Source organism: Neodiprion pinetum, chromosome 3 (assembly GCF_021155775.2).
Source record: "Neodiprion pinetum isolate iyNeoPine1 chromosome 3, iyNeoPine1.2, whole genome shotgun sequence".
Classification (NCBI taxonomy): Eukaryota; Metazoa; Arthropoda; class Insecta; order Hymenoptera; family Diprionidae; genus Neodiprion; species Neodiprion pinetum.
The window spans coordinates 37,455,982-37,479,230 of NC_060234.1; the positions used below are offsets into that span (position 1 = coordinate 37,455,982).

Genomic DNA, 23,249 nt, shown 5'->3' on the forward strand with positions numbered 1-23,249 from the left:
GACGATAACTGTACTGTAACAATAACCAAAAATTTCTCTCACCAAAGAGCGAAGAGTTGCTCGTTTCTGCCCATCAAGTTTTTAAGCTAAATATCAAATTGCGTCTTCGGTTCAAGAGCACAAAACGCCAAAGATGTTCGCCTTCTCAATTCCGAAACGGACCAAAGGCTAGAACCCAAATTTTTACGAGCGGTAAAAAAAGGTTTTAAATCCAACCAACGCGCGAAAAGACGTCATTTTAAATTGAAATGCCTGTGCGAGGGCTTAGGATGAGAAATACAAGGATCTGAAGGTGGAGGCGAGTGAAATCCTCCGAAACAGACTACGACTACTTTAACGTGTGGGTACGAATTGATTTCTGACAGTTGGTGAAGTCAATCTCATCGCTGCTTGGCGAACAAAATTGTTTCATAATTACTTGATAATTGGTGTGTTTCCGACGTGTACAGGTAATAGGTATATAGGGTTAAAATCGCATGCCGAGAGCACGTAGAGTCTGACAGTGATTTTGGTAAACTCGTGGTGCATGCGAGGCAAACTGAAACTAGGATAATACCGATTCTAACTACTACGTCACGGTTAACAAGCCTCGTGTTTGTATCTTGTGGGCAGCGTAGATTCTCTCCAGTCTTTTGCGGATCATTTTCTTCATGTCGTATGTAATGAACTCATTCCATCACTCCGGCTCGTGATGCCCGTAATACATATAATCAACCGTTTAACGCGGTTCAGCCTTGCCATTTGACGCGTGTGTACCTACTCGGCACGCGTGATTAGTTGTCATGAAAAATGTCGGGACTGTATAATACGCAGGGATAAAATCTGCGTGAGAGTCGCTTCGCTGCTCCAATTTTACGCTAGTAATTATCAGTACCAGTTACTGACCCTGTCCCAATTTTTGACCTTTTTTGGTTGTATCTGTTCGATCCTTAGTTCTCCAATTACCGAGAAATACATTTGTAGTCTCTAATTCTCCAGCAATTGGTTTTAGTCATCGAGAAATTCGCAACTTATACCGTCAATTCGTAAGTTTGGTAAATAAATGGGTCCGTAATTGGGTCTGAACGTGTCAATAACTGGTACATTTACCTTAAATACTGTTATACAAGTACGAAATATTGTGTTTCAGTAAAGTATACAGCATATCCACAGCCACATCGTCACAGTAGGTACTGTGCAGCTTGCGCCACGCAATGGAAGTCGGTCAACATCGATAAATAAGACAAACAACTCGATATTCCTTGTTGACTTGCGGTTGATTTCATCGCAAGACGTACAGGTGAGAAAACAATGGGCAAAGCCCCGGGAAAGTCGTTTGAAAATGTTCCGAATCGTTCGAAAAGCAAATTTTAACGAAAATCTGTGACACGTCTCGGTTTAATAAACGCGATCCTCTTTTCAGTGGCATGAGAATCGTGTAGATTTCTTGCGTCGGTGACAAGTGTGTAATTTATCAGTCGGCAAAAGTAAGCTTCATGCAGCGGTTTGTCACGCCGGTGGATGTCTGTTGTACGTGTAGTTGTACACAAGCTACAACCTTGAACCGGCATACAGCGTCGACTGTAAGCGTTTCGCGGCGTCGCACGAGGCTAGAAATGCCGGCCGGCACTCGATGTAATCAGTGGGCGTAGCGCGTTTCCCATGCTTCAAATTTACCCCATTATCCTGCCAATTTCGAGGCTCTTGACGGGTACCGACCACTGACCGTGATGATACGATATCGCTTTCATCGGTTGCCACGGCGCGTTACGAACCGACTTCGAAGGTGTCCGTTGACCTTGGCTAGCTAGGCGCGGCATCCCGATCATCTTTAAAAAGTGAAAGTACACGCGCAACGGTCCAACGATTATTTATCAGAGGCCATCGAAGTCCGGTGTCTTCTGGCATTTCACGGAGCCAGGTGGCTTTGTAAATTAGGCGCGAACGATCCGCAACCATGTAAGACCAATTAGCCGGCGATTTTGCATCGGTCTAACCGTCGCGACCGCCATGACAGTACCGACCGAACCCATCTTTGAACACCTTCTCAACAGGTTGAATAGAACGCAATCGTAAAACACAAAGCTCAAGAATTCTTGCTGCTAGTAGCACACTGCAAGCGACTAATATTCAACCAATCGACGGTAGAAAATTAAGACAGCTGATGAAAAGGGCGTTTTCAAAGCCAACGGTTGACTTTGACATCGACCAGACGTTCACGAATATCCGCTTGGTTTGCGGCTTGCGATCAATCTAGGGTGCAAGTTCGATGTAAATTCACTTATTAACGCGATCAGAGAATAGTGAAACTTGTTTTCATCTAGATTTTGTTTCGATTTTCCTCGATGTCGACGTTCTGCAGACATTCGAGAACATAGAGTTGGCACAACTTTGACTCTAGGCTTATTGACAGTCATTACACCATATCTCATGGGGAAATTATGATGGTCACCGTCTTTTTTCTAATCCATTGACACCAAGCAGGCCATTTGTTACACTAGCCAAATGATAGTCGTCGGCGCGACGCCTCGACAAGTGTGCTATGCACCTGGTAACGACCTGCAACTTATAGGTACATCATCTCAAGGTAGATACCTCTTATCTCAGCAATGTGAGCGTCGTACTCGCTGCGACTTCGCTGGTACTCCATCCTGACAGCGATGTTCTGGAAGCTCTGATTCCGGTACTCAGCGTACCACTCGGCGGAAGGTCGCTCAGCGCCGAATCCCTCAAAATCGGGGGTCCCGGTCCTGTGGGGGCTGGCCCCTTTGCTCCTGGACAGACTCTCCTCGGAGGGAAACCTCGTGAAGGAGGTGACCGAGCTGGACTTACTGCCGTGGACCCCGTGGCTCTGGTAGGCCGAATCCTCAAGGGCCTGCTCCTCGCTCGGGGTCCGACTGGCGGTCCCCAGGGTGCCTGGGCCCCGGAGGGTCGTGGTTGTAGAGGTCGTGCTATCGAGCTCTCTGACACTTTTCCGAACGGTGATCTTCTCGAACTTGACCACCTTGGCGCCGTTGAGCTCGCCCTCTTCGACGAGTCGCTCGAAGCTCTCCTCGAAGGAGGAGTTGCTCGTCCTGGAGGAGGGCCTCATCGTCATCGGGGAACGCGGATGTACCGCGTGGTCTACCTCGTCGACGAGGTCCTCGGTGCTGGAGGTCCGTCCTCCGGAGGCCCACACCTGCTCGAAGAAGCTCACGCGATCGCGAAGCCGGGTGCCGCGTGGCGTCCGGGGACTTCCGGCGCCCCCGGGGCTGCCGCCCCCCGGCGGAGGCTGTGACATCTTATTCTAGACGGGCGAGATCCCGGAGACCATCCCGGTCCGGTACCACTTCCGAGGTTAAACCTGCCGCACTGCACTTCGCGAGCCAAGGTGGTTCTACGGGTCGCTTAACCGCCCCTCGACTCTGCTTCTCTTTGTCCGGCCGAAGGCGCGCGTGCTCCGAACGCTTTTCTACCCTCCTCACCCTCTGGCGAACCCTTCGACTCGGTGTCGACTCTCTTGCTACGGTTCCTGGGAAAAGCCGGGTTCCTCTACTCCTCCAATTCTCGACGCACAATCGCCCCCGACTACGAGGCGTATCACTAAACGCGGTATAAAATGGAATGCCGTATATGGAATGTACGCATCTAGACTCGGCTGGCGCCGGTTCGATACTGACGACCGACGAGGCGCCGCCGTCGAGTCGAACGTCCTCTACCCGCCCCCATGCCACCGCCGCAGTTCCCCCAACGGAGCCGCTTCCACCGCCTCCGCCACCTCCGTGAACCTTCGATCAATCCTTTATCTTGTCTGGTCCTTCGCCGGCCGGCCGGCATAACCTCTTGCGGAATATCGTACCTACGGCGACTCGGTCCAGGACTCCGCAAAGGAAACCACTCGGTGTCCGCTTCTTTTCGGAACACCGCCCACACGCGCACTCGCCACTAAATGGTGAACGAGGAAATGCAAATGCAACATCCCACCAGCGGCAAAGGTCCGAAGGTTTATCGCCTCTAACGAGCGGTACTTTCAGGAGATTATAGAGTCACGGATTCTGCCGCCAAATTCATTTTTAAAGTCTCTTTTGTGTATAAATTATAGACTCGGCCTTGAATTAGTTCACGGCAATTTGTGTATCTGAAAGTTGGTTCAGAATGTAACTATCGGCTTGAAAATTGTTACAACAAATACTTAATTGATACTCTTTTTTTTTCGTCTCGCGTCGATTAAGTTCTTGAAGAAATTCATAGTCGGGAAATCAATTTTGCAGAAATAAAATGTTGACTTACAGATTACTATACTTGTAGTGTACAAAAGAGATACCATTCGCAAATTATACCTCCCCCAATTATGCAATACTTCCAATAATTTGCAATTGGAACAATATCACAATTTAAGCAACTTTAATCATCACAGAATTCAGTTTTATGAATATTTTGATGATATGTTACTCTCTAAATCGCTGCTTACAGTTTACGTAAGTGAGAGAACCAACGTAATGAAAGTTATCTCAACAACTTTATTTTTTGCTTATCGTTCCTCTCGTTTGCAGATCTTTCTAAGAAAAACATTCCGATAAGTTAATCGAATGGTATAATGAAAGCTGGTTCATAACATGTTTGAATACGGTCAAGTATGCGGTTTTTCAAAATTTCTTGTTTCAAAGAAACAAGCCAACATCGGAATTTTCACTTCGCGTTCAGTGCAGGTATGGACACATCAAAATTCGAGTCATGAACACCGGCGCGTTTTGCTCCGATACCCGAGTTAATTGAATCCCCGGTCACCGCAACGGGGAAACTTTTATCGCTTCCGAAATACGACTAACAGGAGCTTACGCAATTCGACCAAATTCAGCGATCCAAAGCTTTGGTTAATTAGTTCCAGTGGCAGCCTACACGCCTTTAATTAGCCGCCACTGCACTTGGACTCGTATCCTAAAGAATCCAAACGATCGTTTTCACAATGTTCGGTCCAATCGCGCACGTGGACGAATTGACCGCTGCAATTGCATAATTACATAAACAAGACTGTATCGAGCAAATACGATTTTTGGTATATCATCCATATGTATATTATATATAATATTAATACACCTGCACAAAGCAATATCGGTCATCCTTGCTAACTGAATGAAATATACAATCCACGTGAACGATTTGAATAAACAAACCGATATGATGCCGGATGAAGCGATCGCGTAAGCTACAGTAATTCGTCACCTTTGATTCGTTAAAATTTAGTTTTTTGTTCACCGTCAATACGGCAGGTCTGACCTGTAATATTAAAACTATAATCAAGAAGAAAACAGACGGAGTGATGATAGGACGAAGACTCAAGTTGACGCTTGTTTGAAGTAATTATAAATCCATTCGACTCGTCTTCCTAATTGTATTTCGAGTCTCGATGTCTTATACAATGAGTGAAAAAACGCTGAGATAAACACTTGTTCAGCGTGTTTAAAAAATATAATATTTGGAGATATTAGTTCCACGTGTCTAAAAAATATATAATATTTAGACAGTCGGTTATGCGCTACGTAAATAGTTTATCACAGATTATAAGAATGAAAAAAGAAGATCGGATTATTTTTATACACTGACTTTCGAGTTCAACGCGACATTCGATGAAGCGCGAGACTAAGCAGGCTCGTGTGATTAATAATCTTGACTTTCTTTGCTTCGAATACATTATATATGTGTAATATATGTACGTGTAGAGATAGCATGGACGTAGCGTTGCTGTGAGAAACCAGTTTGACTTCCCCCGCTGTTAGGTATTGAACTTTTCTTTGTTTTTTTTTTTTTTTTTACATAAAAAAAAGAAGATAAAATTATCTCGCACACTATATATACATATGTAATATATAAGCATACAAAATTAAATAATTTAATATCATTACTGCCGTGTTGATCTTGTGTTTTGCTGCGCAAACAACGGTCAACTCACTAATCTAATCTGTATTATAAATTTACGGCAGAATTAGCCGATTACATTGATAACAGCGCCAGAGTCTCGTATTATAACTCTCAACGATCAAAATTAAACCATCGCCAGATACGGTACAACGGCATGTGGAACGGATTTTTTTCTCTATCACTCTCACGCTGATGCATCGGATACTATCAGCCAAATGACCGCAAGATCGACGAAAGTTCTCGGAACTTCGTTAATGTTCACGAATCGCATAGTATAGTTCACGAGAAACGCCTGCATGATATTGACCCATACTTTTCGTTGGCACTTTCTCGAGCAGCCGCTCTGTCCTTGCTGCGCCGTAAAGCATTCAGCGCAGTAATCGGTAAGTGGCGGTTGCCTATACACAAGTAATTTGATACACCGGGTGTCCCATTCGAATCGATTCTCTAATTTACGTTGAGCAAGTGGATACAACCATTCGGAACGACTAATTACGGCGGAAGAGATTGTTGAAAAATTTGTTATTTTTCGAACTGCATTTATCTCCTATGAGCGCTGTCAGCTACCAAATACGAGACTAACAGTCATTAGCGTAAACGACATTGCTGAATATTTTTTAAACGGTTTCTCATCTTTACCAAAATTAAATTCTGACTCTGCGTCCCATTCCGTCCTAAATTTCAAGATTCCAGCATCCACGACACAATGACTCGATACTTCCGTAATTTTCTATGATACAAGAAGAATATTCCACAGTGCCAATTGATGCTCGGTAAGTTCAACTTTGAAAATATTGATCAGACCCTGATTTCCTGGTCAAACTGTGCCGTAATTAATCGAGCAAGCGTAAAAAGTAAAACGGACTACTCTGTGTGCAGGGCAGGAATACACAAACGTAATACGGTCCGCATACGACGGGTAAAAATGAATACAATTCGTCGGTGAGATGGCCTTGCACACGCGAATTGGGCGGATGTGTCTTCGGTACCAACATTCGCGTCTTCCTCGTACACACGTCTCTTCGAAAAGCCGGTTTGCATCCCGGCGGTCGCAGTTGGTGCCAAATGACCGTGTCGGCGAGCGAAGGTCATTCCGTGAGGCGCGTCAAGGAGATAGAACTTTGGGCATTTTCTTATTTCATCCAGCAATCGAACCGAGAACTGCGTGGTTTTGCCACGGCGATGAATTATGTCCGAGGCAGAAAACGAGCAAACAAGTTGATGACCAGGTTCACCACCCGTAATCCCGCGTGTCCAACTCGTTACGAGGAACCTAAGCTTTCCGATCAATATGGCGACCGTTGCTTTCCGCTGACATCGACCCTCCGGTCGAACACCGCTTGCCAGGGTTTGAACAGCTTTTTTGTTATTTTCCGCAATCAGTAGGAACGAGTGGTGAATGGAATTTTCAAAACAGAACTTACACTCGTTTGGCCCAAATTTCGGACTGTCAGAGGTAGCGGTTTGAAAGGAAACTTCATTCGATCTAAGAGCAAACGGTATATTTCCTTCGACGTATTTCATTTAACGCCAAGAAATGGCCATCGAATTCTCCGACAAATCACATCGAGTGTAATGACCGAATTAATGAATAAGTTACCGTAAAGATTTCAAACACTTCGGGAGGTTGGTCCGATAATGAAACGGTGGAACTTTTAAAATTCAGCATTCTTACGGAGAACGAGCTTCTCTGAAAACAAGCTTTCCGGAATTTGAAAAATTTAATCAACTCCTCGCTACAACGATATCTAGATGAAACGAAAGTAGAGGAAGTTTTATTGAATTTTTACGAGATCTGTAAACAAGAAAGTAAACCACTTTACAGGGTGTTACACAGCACTTTTATCGGTGGCAAGAAATCCGCCGTTTATACACCACGTGTCGCGTATTCAGTTCATGAGCACCGGCCGAACAATTACCGAGAACACTCTCAATTTCGTCGGCTCGACGTTTAACGGAAAGGGCATTTTTTTGTGCAGGGTATGAGAAAAAACGGCCTCGGCTAAAAGTTACACCGTAATCACGCGATGACCGACGGTACACTGAGTAAGTGGGTATTATAATCGACGTAACAGCTGACCGATCGTCGAGTATTAAAGCCGCATAGCCCCGTGATCGTTCACCGCATCGATCCGTTAATAATTCGATCGGAAATCATCGATACGCGAACGAGACACGCGTGTCTCGCATCGCTTTTTTTTATCCTTGTCCCGCAGTCGCAACATCGATGCGTTACCCTGCTGCATAATTTCATCCACCCCGACTGCATGAATTTCCCTGCCGACTTATTAAGTTGTAAACTTGCCACCAAACGTAATTACTCAAGTGCGCAGCTATGAATTTGTACACCTTGAACGGCCTGCTTCGGCATTCCTTGCATTCCCGGGATTAAATTCACTCTTGATATTATGCGTTGCTCGTTTCGCCTCGGTAATGCGATCTGGTTATTTACGCGAAAATTTCCACTTCTGTGAACTGCATAATCCTACAGACAGTTTTAATTTTTCTTCCCGCCTTCCTTGTTCCAAACTTTCTTCTTACTCAAATTATCAAAATTTCCAAAAAATTTTTATATTCGTGGTGAAATTTTCTTCAATTTCTTGTAACGCCAGACTGATGTTATACCTATACGTAAAATCTTGGCTCTGAAAGTGGTGCTGGTCAATAAAGCGTTACGTAACGTATAATATGTGTAACCCTTGAACTTTTGGAAGACTGTATAAATATAAAATCATTCTCCCTAGGGATTGCTAAAAAATAACAAGTCTACGTACAAATCGTCTCAATAATTTTCAGTTATTCGAACTTGTAACGATAAACCGAGTTCGTAAAATTCTAGCGGGTGTTTGTTTTTGGTAACTTTTGCCCGATCAGCTGATGTTGCGTAGCTATAAGAATTTCCGGAGCTCCTCTACTTTATTTCACGACTTATAGTTTTACTTGATCGCACCACTTAATTCGTTCGCTCCGTTGAGCTAAACAATGTGGAAAAATTCTTGTTAGCCAGCTGCAACGCTCAGGTGATCGATAGGTAGAAGACGAATAACTACATCATCGGTTGATTTGCCGAGCGTTACTGTAAAGCTAATCGATGCATGGTGCCTGGAAAAGTGTACAGCAATGCCAATTGGAAAAAACGACATCGGCGAAAATTATTGGAGCTGATAATGAACAAAAGAACCTTAACGATGCTACATCGAAGCATGTAAACTTACAAACTATGTAACCCAGTTTTTACAGCTGTATACATATATGTAAAGATAAAACCGATTAAGGGGTCCAAACAACTTTCACGGTACGATGAATTGTTTATTAAAAATCGTATAGACAGCTGAGCTGCACCTTAAGAAACTCGAGGGAGCGATAGCGGGGACTATGATAAAAGGGAATCCATTATTTCCCAAATCGCCGTATAAATATTTGAGTAGAATCGAAGTCTTCCTCCTGCAGTGGTATACATTGTATTTCTGACAGTCGACGAATCGAGGTGATTTATTTTTATTGCTCAGTCTTCCGAACGATACTGATACAATTTACACAGATCGGAACTCCATGTTTAGTATCAGAGTGAATTTGCCTTTATCCGAAACGAAATATGAACCCAATTAAATACATCACGAAACCTCGCGCAAATCGGAGGACGAGTCGAAGTCCATTCCAGTTAAAATCCTCAAGGAATAAAAAAAAAAAAAGCGGTTAGGAATAACGGCGTGGTTCCTCGCTCTAGGCGAAATGAATCGATTGATTCGACAAAACCTGTATCGATTTCAGGAAATGGATCAGCTCAATCCAAGCTCACGAACCAGGAGTATAAACATCCTTTCAGGTCGAGCATAAGTAACGTGCAAGTCTGGAAGAGCGATGAGACAACAGGATGGGCACAATTGCGTGGGCAAAACTACCTCGGTCAGACTATGCTAAACGGGTTTCTCAACCGTACAATCTTGTGAATATCCGGCGAAGCACAAGCAACGCGTGCAGACTCGGGTGCGACATAAGCGCAAGTTGAATTCTCACCTCTCGAGCTTCCATCGAAGACAAATTCACGACTAAGCCATCCTTGCCATTATTTTACTTAGCGTCGAATAATTCTGGATCAAAATTAAACTCCATAAATGGATTTGTAGCTAAAATTAAACCGCAGGCGTGCAGATTGGCGGCCATGTTGGTTCCGTAGTAGAGTTTCCTTGTTTCCTATCCTATAGTTGCGTCCACATTTTCACGCGATCTGACGATCAGCCTGAGCATTACTTGAACCTAAGGCATCATTAATCTGGTTCGAAAGTATCTCTCTATTACCGAGAATTCGTCCAGAGTAATTTATTCGCATTTTTGCCTGGGATGGAAACGGTTCGCTCTTCACCCTCAACGATTTTCGTGTAACACGAGCTAATATGCAAAGCGACGTGTCGACGCTGCTCCATTATTCGGTACGACATAGGTACGTGTACGTAAAAATACGGGTGTAATATACCGACTCTCTGCGAGCGAACAAATAAACGGAAATTTTTTTTCTTGGTGGTTATTCTTTGTAGAACGGTTCTTCGGCATGAGTGATTGTACATGGTGTTAGCACTTGTATATTTTGTGTAATACTTAATTTGATGGTAGTTCGCCGCTACGGAAGTCCATATCATCGACTCGGAATAAAAGTGTGCTAATACAGGTTATTGATACGGATGTGTTTATCTTTCGAAATCTGGTTCAATGGGTAAATACGCGTTGATACCTCCGCCGTTGGATACCGGAGAAACGAAAAGGGGCAGCTTATGCCTGCAGCTATCGTCTATCGAACAAACATTCTGTGACTGGGAAAACGACAATGAGTTCTAGATGGAAGTTCGTGTCACCGCATCTAAATTCACGTCATAAACAAGTTACGAGTTTCCGCATGCCGATATACGTATATTAGATGCAGAGGGAAGATGCATATTTATAACCTGAGTATATTACGTGCACAAGTGAGAGACACATTGAACGAGGGTTATTACGTTCGGTCTACGATTTTAGGAGAAAATCTGGGGGCAATCCTCCGTCGACAAAATCTTTGACACACCGTAAACTGAAAGCCAATAATCATTCCCACTATCCTAAAAGCAGCGACTGCTATCAAACTTTTTCACCATTACACGATCGATGAAGAAAAATTTTGCGCCACACGTCAGAGCCGAGAATAAACACGTCGCGAAAGTAAAAACTCGATTACGTGGGTGCAAGAAAAATAGGATTGCACGCTACGTGGACTCGGTTATGACGAGGCGGTGCAGTCGGTGCAGAAAAAAAAATACGCAAACAGTATGAGAGTTTAGCGGCGACGAAATCGCCGGAAATAAACGTTCCGTGTAAATTGAAACGTGCAACTCTACATCTGCCAACTTTGCACAGCCGCGATTTGCTACAGATGCATGAATTTCGAGCGCAACAAATGATTCGCATTTGCAATCACCCTCGTATCGTCCAAAGACACGGCTTAGTTCGCAGTGAAACATTGTGCCATAGGGAAACAATTAATAGCTTCTATCGAGACGATTGATTTAACCCTACCTTGTTAAATTATACTGCTTTCTAAATAACTGGCTGCTGGATTCTTGTCCAGGTAATCAATGTATTGACATTTCCAATTGAGGCTTCGATTCATTGCGCAACGCTTCACAGCACTCGTTGCAATGCGAGCTGTTCGACTCTTGACTCTTAAGGAACCCTTTAATCCGAGTGCATTTATAAGGTTCGCTACAACAAGCGACACCGCTATTCCGACTTTCACCAGATTGTGTTTAGAGACTTCAGCATCAAACTGTCATGTTAAAGCTTGAAAAACGCGCTCAAGATAAAGACTGCTTCGAAAATCCCCCTCTTTAATATGCCATAACAACGGACGTTCGGAGGCTGTTTGGTAGCCTTTACGACTGGTCGATTCCCGGAATATCTAGCCCTAAATGTACGGAGCAATTCCGGAAAATCAGCGGGGACCACTTTGTAGCGTGAACCACATTTAGTCTCGCTCAAGCGTCTATTTTACACAAGTGTAACGATGTCAAGGTAACAAAGTTTCCAGCCGAAGGTGCAAGGGTCGAGAAACTTGAGTAGGACCTTATTGAAAATTAAATTTCGCGCGATTCGAGGCACGATCATCGGTTCTCGGTCTTGAAATTGGCCTCAGATCTTGGCATCCATTGAGGACGGAACCGTTAGTCTTGGGTCTCGAACCGGCTACTGGGATCCATGTGAGTACGTATCGCCACATCGCGACTCGATAGTAGCCAGAACATGACCAGGGCATAAATATATCCTGGACTTCTTACCGAGAAGCATCAAACGCTGCGTGATTCAGAGACGTGACTATAGCGACCCCGATTTCTCCCCGGCGATTGGACGAGACCGTAAGTCGGTGCAGAAAGCTCATTCGCAACAACTGCACATCTATACGCTCGGATAAAACTGAGCTGCATTCGAAAACGGTTGGAATTTGAGAATTGAAAATGAGAAGAAAAACCTTGAAAAAATCGGGCGAATATAGCTGCAGTATTTGTTTTGGCAGGTTCACACCTCGTGATGTTTACCAGGATTTTTAACGAGCTTCCCCGATGAGTTTGAGGCGTTATTAAACCCGACTGTATACCTGCTTCGTCTAGGCACTCCGGGTGTCGCGCATGTACATCATTGTAAATATTTACAGAAGCCGCACGAATCTTATGAGCGAAATGAACGCGATTATCGGTCTTTTTGTCCGTACCTAGCTCATCAGGGTGCGGACACTCTACCATTTCACGGACGAATTATTCGTCGGCTTGGACCAAACTGCAGTCAACATAATAATGAGATTTCCACTAAAGATATTACAGAATATTTTATATTATCACTGAAGTAGTTGGTAAATCTGTATTTATGCCGACATGTGCCGATTAATAACAGTTTTACCCAAGCCGCTTATAACGATTCATGAATCGCTTTTATATTGTCATTCGCAATTTTTTTTATCCGTGTTAATCGATCCGTTAATAATTTTGTCTTAAAAAAGAGGATGAGAAAGCGCCACTTGAAATCAAGAATACAACGAAAAAAATTTCTATGTTCTAAACTTTTGTCCCACCGTTGCGGCATCGCTTTGGTGGTCCAAACCTTACGAATAACGTGTGGAGGGAAGTATCAAGAGTCCACACCCTGGAGCTCATGTTCTCCTCGTAATAATTACGACTTTCTCTGCGGTCATGCGCAGCTTAAGAAAGCTCGATTCAATCAGCGATAAGCAAACTTGTAGACCCCGTTTACACGTGTCAACTTATCTTTGCGTACACACAGTGTAGGGTTTCAAGTCGCCCTGAACCTTGCAGCTTTAAACACAGTTTGCAGCGCGCGTGCTCTGCTGCTTGCTACCGCTACCGCTGAGACTTGGGTATATAGGTATAAAGATTTTGCCGTCACGAGTGAAAATAGAAAGATCAGTTTTATTTTTGTCACCGACAAAGAGACCACGAAGAGTTTTACACCGCGAGACCACGATCGCGGCGTTTCTTGTGCCCACCTTCGTAGTTATAAACTATCGACCTGCACCATGTGGCATGGGGAAGCGGTAAAAGACGAGCTACTCGAATTACGCCCGTCTCTCCGACAGGCAAATCTCTGCCAAACTGTGGAAACCTCGTGATTATTAACGATCGTTGGATCAGTTTCATTTCGTAAGCGTTCACCCGCTTCCAAAGCCGCAAATCACTCGCCGATCGGCAGAAATCGGTTTCCTCCACATGCCTGCGACAAAGTCGCGCGGATCGAAGTCTGCATAGCCGGGCGGTGTTTCAAGTGCGTTGAAAAATACTTCGAGCCGGTTTATATGTCCCAGATGTGTCTGTCGTCGAATAAAAATACGTAAGAGACAAGAGGCCCCATTGGCCAAGCGGGAGCGGCACAACTGCGAAGCCATAAATCGGACCGTTCTGCCTTTCGCGCCCACGGTAAAATAGCCCCGAGTTCTGTCGATGCGGTTCGTATCGGTTCGGAGTCGAAGCTCGTCGTCGTAAATTAGCCCGACGATATTCGCCGTTAAATGAAAACTTCGCGGTTCGGTGGCGGAAAATTTCTTCCGAGACAGCCGAGATTTCCACAACTACGTGAAATCACACAAGTACACGGACCTTTCACTCGGGACCTTCGAAAGATCTGTTTTTGCACTCGTTTATTGACCTTTGCCAAAAAATTTCTTTACAGTTCAACAAATATGATGAAGCAGAATTTGCGTCTGTTATACTAGGAAATTTTTTCCGTACCGTAATTTCATTTCACGATCCGCTTTCGAGGCAACGAAACTTGTATTCTGAACCGAGTCTCGACTTTCTTCTGCAACTTTTCATGCAAGGCAGGCTTTCCTTCATCCATCTTACGATTTCTACTCCTCGTTAATCTGAGAATTTCCGTTTGCAGATACAATCATTCAAATTTGAGAAGTTAAAGAAAGAGCTTGAACACAAGGAAAGAGCTTTTTTGATCCCAGTTGTCTCTTCTACATGAAATTATAACAGCGAAACAGCTGCGCTCTAAGAAACCTCTGAAGCAAACTGGCACCACCGATCACTTCCGGTATGAAAGAGACTGAAGGAGGCTGATTGAAATCTCGTATTCAGTTCCGCACACTTTGAATCAACTTGAGATTGAACCTGCTAAACATTGTCGGAGTCGATCAAACGGTCACCGAAAAATTGGAATGATGCAAAAAATCGAAAAATAGAAAGTGGCGAGTAGAGTTAGAAGTCAGCCGAGCTGACAGAGGTGCATTCCACTTCCTGGACTTCCCTGAATTGAACACCAAAAGTGCAATTCATCGGCACAAGTCTTCTGACCGGCATTAACTCTGGCGTAGCGTTACGATTTCAGCCGACGTAACATCGTTACATGTTAAGCCTTCAGCACGATCCCCACCAGTGAATGTGAATGGTTCGCGGGCAGGTGTTCGTCACTTCTATTTATAGAACGGTGTCCTACTGTACTCACGGTGGAGCGGCGTTAACGAATATTTATTATGTTTCTCCGAAAAGAAGAGAATACCGCGGCTTCGCGCGTTACAAAGCTTGCGGCACGCGTCGCCTTACGCAATATGAAACGCGGTGAAAATCGAGGTGATAAGAAACGGAGCCGCGGGCTTGAGAATTGCACCCTTAGTTCGAAGGACCGTGAGTATCATTTGATGGACGCAAATTCCCAGGCATGAATGATGCGCGTGTTGACTTCCAAGTTACGGTTCCACTAGATTCAGACTCGTAACCGGCGGTCTGGGGTTATATTTTCGAGAAAATATCTCGGGCAAAGTTTTATCAATAACCCCGCGATTCATGGAGAGGGTAATTGATGGACACGCCATGGCATCGGAATGCCTGCTATGCACCAGTCAACAATTCCATGTACCTCAGGAATTGGAGAAAAAAATATCGCTCGACGATAACATTGGAGTAATGTAACCCAATTTGGATTTCGGACCGGGGACGCTTCGCATTCTAATTTTATTCGTAATCATGTCGTAAAGCTATTCCGATGGTTTTCTCGAGCCCTACTCGATCAGAGAACTCGAATGAACGCGGTTCTGATTCAAAGCACGGTTTTAGAATAGTCGCTTACTACGATTGGCGACGGGCAGAACACCTGACGGAAGTACAGCGGCGTGTGGATGGACCGCGAATCACTTAAGAATATGACTAATTGTCATTTATACGAAGAGGAAATGATCCTTTCAGAAGCAAGGAATTTGCGAGAGAGAAAAAATTAACTGCTTCCATTTACGACTAAATATACGGTCGGGCATAAAATATTCATGCACTGGACGACGGGGAAAAAACTGAAATCTTAGAGCCAATTTCCTAGAAGCTGTGCATATTTTTCAACACTCGAGAGAAATATCAAAGAAAAAACCTGGAGCTTGGAATCGACTTGAAATTGGTCAGGAATAGTGTTCTATTTCCGCTTTTCTTGTGGCAGAAATATAAAACGCTCCCAATTCCGCGCCTCGTTGTCACAGTTGTCATTCGATAAATATGAGAGTGGTTTCTTTTCCGAAAAGTCAAAGATCCTGCAGACGATTGAAGTCATTTTTACCCGATTACAATAATAATCAGTTTCTAATGCCGCATGAACCCGAAGAGTTTCGTAGAGGCTGAGACTCGAGTCACGTGGCCAAAGTTTTTCTATATTCCAAAACTATTCAGCTTTTCAAAAGGAAAAAAATTAATTGCAACATGTTCGAGCCTCGACGTTTTCCATTTGTCAAAGTTGACCCGAACCGAACTGTTTCGCGGTAACTTCGACCCGTGCCAGCGACGTAAAAGATGCAGGAGAAAGGTAATAACAACTAGCGGTTCATGTGTTTATAGAAAAATCACCTTGACCTTCAACCTTCGTCAACGTTTCACGTGGCAAAAATTTTCCAGTCAGCCAGCTAAGCTTTGCCGGCTTAGCGACGCGGACTGACGCCGGAAGCATACAGTCACGTCAAACCGACTCCTTCGGACGCCTTTCTTGGTTCTAGATTTCCTGGGATAAGTATGCTTGGACTGTACTTTTCACCCAACACCCGACACACTCCGCCATGAAACCCTACGTCGGTGTAAGAATAAAGCCGAACCGAGAGGTTGAAGCCCGCTCGTATGATGCTTGCAGTAAGTGAGCTTTATGCATGATCTAATTGAAGATTATTGCTATGGAAAATACTTACATCCTGTACGCTAATTCACAAGGTCCGGTAAATTTCTCTGTACCGTGATGAAACAGGCACTTGCGTGTCGAAAATCCAATCAAAGTCTGATTAAAAGTATTGCTCGTTTTTATTCTTCTTTATTTTTTTTTTTCGAGACACATGGGAAATAAACCCAATCAAATGGGCAACAGCTTTGATGGAAGAATGCAACAACCTTTGATTATTTTGGTATACTGACCCGAAAGCCAAATCGTGGGATGAAAGATTTACGCAAGATTAAAGATCCGCCGCATATAGGTGTCGATGATGCAATTTGTAAAATTAACGAATCGCAAAGTGACGCCTAAAGACTACGCGTAAATATTTGCGAGATGAATTAACACCCAAGTCGACTCGTGACAAGAGGATCACCTCTTATATGTACTGTAGACATTTTGGCACAGCCTTTTTCATTTAGATTCAACGTGCCAAACTTGCCCACTTGCTTACTCACTGCAGTCGGCTTGAACACTGCGTTACTTTCAGAGACGCCGAAATACAACGTAATCTTATTTCAGCTTATCCGACGCTGATCATGTACCAGAAAATCAATAAGCAAACAACTCTCACTAACCACAAATCGGTCAGTTTTTGCACGGTTATCGCAACGAAGACGCCTCTTCGCTTAGATAGTTCACCCAAGCTTTCGGAGCTTTTTCCGTTTTGTTATTCATCCGAGATAAAATGTGGGCAATTATTTTTTTCATTCACTGCCGTAACCGGAGGCTGCAGAATAATATACAAAGCCCACCGCGAGTTCACCACCGGATTTTAACTCTTAAGAGACCATCAGCCGCTTGTTATACCTCACGTCCTACTATCGCGTAGGAACAGGGCTCGGATTCGTAAACTCATTCACAAACCTATCCAGTGCCAGTGGGTAACGGTGAATGAAATTTGACTGACAGCGGCCAGGTGTTGATATAGCCACCTTGCGCAATACAAGGGAAATAAAAAGCGCCGCGCTATACGGTCAGAATAAATTGCTTAACATCCGTGCACCACCCACGTGTTATATGAAAACAGGCGCTCTTTGTTTACGTATATATGTATATGTATAACGAGACAGAGAATAAGAATCAAGCAGGCGTGCAGTCGAATCTGTGTTTAACAATCATCGCTTCTGGCGCTGCAGCTTTTTCAATTATTCTCATGAGTATAGCACCTAATCGCTTTCATGAAACACTTGGCAAACACTTCATTCATTGCCGGGGTCTTGGATCTGCCTTTTAGAAACCTTGAACTTCGTAGTAATAATCCAAAGATTTTAATAAGCGTCAATTTTTCTTTTTTCTTTTCCTTTTCCATCTTTCAATTCGACCGATTGCGTCATTAGTGTTGTAAATTTTTAATTGCTACTTCGATGATAACGATACTCTAAGATAAGACTGATTTCGCATTTGGGTCTACATTATAAAATACATAGTCATCCCCAACAAGATCCTGTACACTTCAATCAATCGGTATCGGAAACGAAAAAAAGCTACGCTACGTACAGTGGAACGTTAAACACAAACTGTCAGGTCGTATAGCATCTCTTTTGGCATTGATATGGATATCTATTACAGCATGTGAATACGTATGGTAGTTGCAAATAAAGCTCGTGTCAAGAACCTTTCAGAGTTTTGCATAGAAATGACTGACTTCATTCCCGGCCTTGGGTACAAAAATAAATCCTACGAGATGTAGGTAAAATAGAATTACCTTCACTTTAAATCCATGACACGTGTTCATTCGATTGGTGTGGGTGAACTTTACAGAATAGGATACCTACACGCTGCCAGACACGCACATTACCTAACGATTACGTGACTCTGCCATAATCAATTTGGTCGATGACAAAGGTAAGCAAGGTAAAAGAAATACTAAAAAAACTATTTAAACGATCCAGCGCTCTACTATGATTACGATTTATACGATCGTTGTCCGCGCTGCGACGATTTTTTTTTTTTTTTTTCTTCCTCCGATTTTCTTATCAACAGATGATTTCGAAAAAAAAAAAACTAATCTTGAAGTGAGATGAGACTCGGATCGAAGTTTTCGAGATGCGAAGCGATGAAATGGGAGGAAAAATATAGCTGTTGAAAAGCTGACACAGAATTTACGATATTTCGGCATCACGTCTGAGAGAGGCGTTAACGTCCATTAATTAAACTTATTATACACGAAGGAAAACAAAAACATAGCTTATGCATGTTACCGCCGCGCGTGAATTGGGTCGTTGAAATAATTCATAGCGTAATAACAGCTGTCACCATATACTAATTGATCGTGACCCAATGACGTCTCCGTCATTTGTCCGGGATAGTTGGGTCGACCACCTATCGGCGTTGAACATTTCGTGAAACATTTAACTGCGCATCTGACACGTGCAACGGCTCAAGCTTCATCGTCAGCCCGTAATAGCATCTAGTCGGATAGCCGAGGACTGGCTGTGTATACACGTCTGGATATAATATCGAGGTGAGAAGACGTGCAAAGAGAAAAACGCTATCTCGACTAATTTTCAAATTCTGTCGAATGAATAATATTTGTTTTAGCTGAGATAAAATATAGATTTTTCCAAACTAAATAAGTGGATACATAACATTTCAAATCAGCGGGGGAAATCAAAGAAATATAACAATCGCATATTCGATCAACGAAAATACTTTACTCCTTATACCGAAAAGTCATTAAGCCTCAGCTAGGCTTTTCGTTCAACAGCCTCAGATGTATATTCTTTAACTGTGAAACTGAAAGAAATATCGTTTCATATTTTTATCGATTGAGAAACGAACTGTGTCTACAGCAAGGTGACGAGAATGCGGTATAAATAATGATTTTCCGTTTATTTGAACATTGTCTTGAATTTTCAGAATCGAAAGGGCTAATTACTGTTCACGTTATCGGAGTCTACACGCCTGCGGCAACAGCATGTTGACACTTTTCTAATGTTAGTTATAACAGAGTTAACGGCTTGTAAGCGAGCAGCCGGAGTCAGTAGTTACGGTCAGTAATTATCAGCCGAAAGCGCCTACCGTTTGTCACCTTGAACGCCGCACCGCGTACCGTGTAATCTGAATTCAGGCGTACGGTTCAACCAGTTGATTAATACCTTGTTGCGGTCTATTTTTACAAGGTGAGAATATAAATATAGGCAGAAAAAAAAATCATGGAACGCAGTACCTAAGAACGATCTCTAAAGTTTTGAGAAAGTAATGGGAAGAGTGAATGTCTGAGAATGAATAGTTTTGGAATGTTTTACGCGTTTTACACGATCGTTAATCGTCCGGTGAATCTTGTTTGAAGTTAGCTGCTCAACGCGGCTAGATTATCAGGCAGATTTTCTATCCTCTTTATAAATAAAATCCCAAGGGGATCGAGCAGATCGAGCGTGAAACTCACCCTGAAGTTGTTGGATGGTCGCTTGGTACTCGGCTAGCTTCTCGTCAACGTAATCCTGGCTCTGACTCGCGATGATTTCCGCCGTACTCGGACCCGTCGCTTCTTCGTCGCCCTGACTCGGCTCCAACGGCACACCGACGTACTCGTAATCACCGGGTCTGTACGGTGCGATCAGGTATTCCGGTGGACCACAGGGAATCGGCGAACCGCTTCCGCTTCCTACCGGACTCTGCGTAGGCCGTAAATAATTATCTCGCTTGACTGTCAAGTCGAATTTTTGCGACATCGATTTATCCTTGTCAAAAATCGATGACCCCTGAATTCTCGCAGAGTGATTTAGATCTCGAAAAAGAATTTTTCGGATGAAAAATGGGTATTCCCGCTTGGGACATATTTAAATTGTGCAATAAATGACGTAAAAATAACTGTTCGTACGCAGAGAGCAAGACGTGTGGGTTCAATTAATTGAACACCTTCAACGGAAATGATTAGTTTCAAGTTTTCAACCAACTTAACTCAACTCAACAGTATTAGGGAAATATTTTGAACCGACCACTAATTTTTTGAAAAACTCTATCTGCTTATTGAACCCCAAACTATGATTTCAATTGCAGGGTTGCCACATTTAAATTTCGATGTGTAGCAATAAACCACTAAAATTTCACTGCAATAAACGATATCTTCATAATCCTCAGAGCACGAAATCTGGTGTACATATATAAAAAAATTAATGACTGCAGAATAATTATTTAAAAATCGCGGTAAACGACACGAGTTTTCGGTGAAAACTGCATCCAAGGAGGTTGGAGGGCCAAGAATCGATACTTTTTATTAATTTTACAACGATATAGTCGTGAATTGAGGATTAATAAAATTAACCTACTTGCAAACCGCGATAATGTCTTAAAAATTGACATAACCAAACATATTGAAATTATATACAGAAGCTTGGATATCGATGGCTGATTTCATTCAGAAGTCTATATTTGTTACAAATTCACCGAATAAAACTTTTTCCTATTCGCCGATTCGATATTGCCATTTATTGATAATGTGCACAACGACGTTGTGTAATTAAAATCTAAACGAGATAAGCATGTTGAAACCAAAAGTGTTTCATGAGGATCGTAGAAATTATTCTTGTGAATAAAATGAGCAATCGCAGCGTAAAAAATCGTAAGAATCTACTAGATTTTCCATAATTTGTAAGCGATCTAAACATCGATATCCGAGCTTTTGTTTATAATCTCACTATTTCTTGTTTCCGTATTTTTGAAGAAAATATCATTGCTCGCAAACAAACCGTCCGTCGATTCGCTGAATACTCAACATGCTGACGACAGGATGTACATTCGATGAAGACGAATGTTTTTCTCACCTGCGGTGGTAAATAAGGTCGAGGAACCGACCCCGGCGGCAAAGGCGACGGCCATCGAGGTCTCGGGCATTGGATGTATCCCGGCGGTGGTGGACAGCCGAAAATGGGTGACATTCCCGGGGAAATGGGCATGCCCATAGGCACCGGACTCATCGGGTGCATCATGGGGGGATAGCTGAGCGGCGACATGGGGTGCGGGTGCATGGGGGTGGTTGGCCCGCGAGAGCGGTTATGGGGGTGGGGTAAGGAGTGGGGGTGGTTGTGGGGATGGTGGTGGGGCGGGGGTGAGGGACTGTAGGGAGACGCCGGTCGGAACGGACTTGGAGCGCCTGGCCGGTTCGCCCAGCTTCCCGGAGGAACACCGGGAGGCCCAGGCGTGCCCGGCGGACGCGTCGGGTGCTGCGACATGTCGCACTACTTTTTTATACTGCTGAAACTGGCCCTCTCTTCGCTGATCAGCATCGCTGTAAATAGATTTATAAACAATCACGTTATTGTCGTCTACATTGGTATGGCCGATACGGAAATGGGAGATTTTCAGGTTTGAAAGTGCAACTGAAGTTCATCGAGTTGAATTTACAATTATTTGAAACTGAATTTCTCAAGCAGGAGAAAAGAAATTGAGAACGATAATTTTCAGCTACAATTGAATAATTACTGACGACTCTGGAAAGATCCTGTCATCAAATTAATTCTACGATGAAAAAATCACACGTTAATGAACTAGTGCTCATTTTCTTCGTCAACGAATTCTCTACAAATCGAAAAAATCAGTTTTTGGATAACTGTCGAGCTTTTTTATTTGTTGGAGCATTTGTTTACCCTGCATCACTTATACTAATTTTACTAATCATATTTTTTCGATCAACTGAGAAAACGAATCGAAAATGTGTCTTTGTTATTTGTAGACAGTTCATTTACGGTTTAAACGAGCTCTAGTTCATTTTAAACGTTAAAACAATGCGATTTTTTTCATTGTGGAAACTATTTAATAACGGGATATCTTCACTCAACAATAATTATCCCGTTGTAGCTGAAATTTACGGTTTTAAATTTTGTTCAGTGTTAAACAAATATTGCTTCAACTAAATTCAAATCGATGAACTTTGGTTCCGTTTTCAAGCCTTCGTTATATGATATTTCTGTCTTTACAGCTTTTTGACTGGACTGTACAGTTGTTACATGCTTAAGTATCCTGTTTACATTTCCGCAAGAATCCTCCATACCTACCAATACGACAATAGGTATTATGATGATAAAATTATTTTCAGAATCATGCGCTTTCTTGATTAACACTTTAGTAAAGTAAATTAGATGGAACTGCTCTTTTCTAACTAACCCGCTGTTGGTTACGATAAAAAAAATATTGGCTAAAATAGTTGCGATTTATTTTACATTATCAGATGTGAATTATGCAACAGTTTATTTCTGAAAATTTGTAAAATTTGTGAACCATTGAAATCCGCTCAAAGAAATTTCCACACAGATATGTAAAATTATCTGGATTTCGTAATCGGATATCGTATAGCCAAAATTATTTTTTTCGCGTTGTAAAATTGATGTCAGACGTTGACAGACAGAAGCCAAGCAAAGAAATAAACTATTGTCACCGTCCTGGTTTCTTTAACAAAGCGCAGATCAGGTATGACGTAATTTAACGTAATACTAACGATGAGACATATTACTGCAACTGATTGTAAGCGGGAAAGATCGAGTGATATTGAAAATTTGTAAGTCAGAAAAAGATTGATCGTATATCAAGTTCCTTTCGAAAAAGGTTGTATTCAAAGTTTCTTAACAAAGAACTAATGATATGACGTAAAGATTCAAAAGTTCGACACCAAAAGAAGAAAAGACGGAAAGAATTCGAAGCTTCTAATTCATAGTGAAGAA

General features: G+C 42.9%; 1 protein-coding gene across 6 annotated transcripts in view; it reads right to left on the minus strand.

Annotated features, from left to right (window-relative positions):
* Positions 1-23,249, minus strand: part of Msp300 (Muscle-specific protein 300 kDa) — a 137,750-nt gene that overhangs the window by 108,162 nt on the left and 6,339 nt on the right. For 4 of the 6 annotated variants that reach the window (XM_046618537.1, XM_046618538.1, XM_046618533.1 and 1 more), the window contains exon 1: positions 2,575-3,274. In XM_046618537.1, the coding sequence (XP_046474493.1) occupies positions 2,575-3,259 (685 nt within the window). In that variant the 5' untranslated portion in view covers positions 3,260-3,274. Of the gene's footprint in view, positions 1-2,574; positions 3,617-19,978; positions 20,208-21,356; positions 21,821-23,249 lie in introns of those variants that run through there. The other 2 variants (XM_046618534.2, XM_046618539.2) reach the window with 2 other exon arrangements.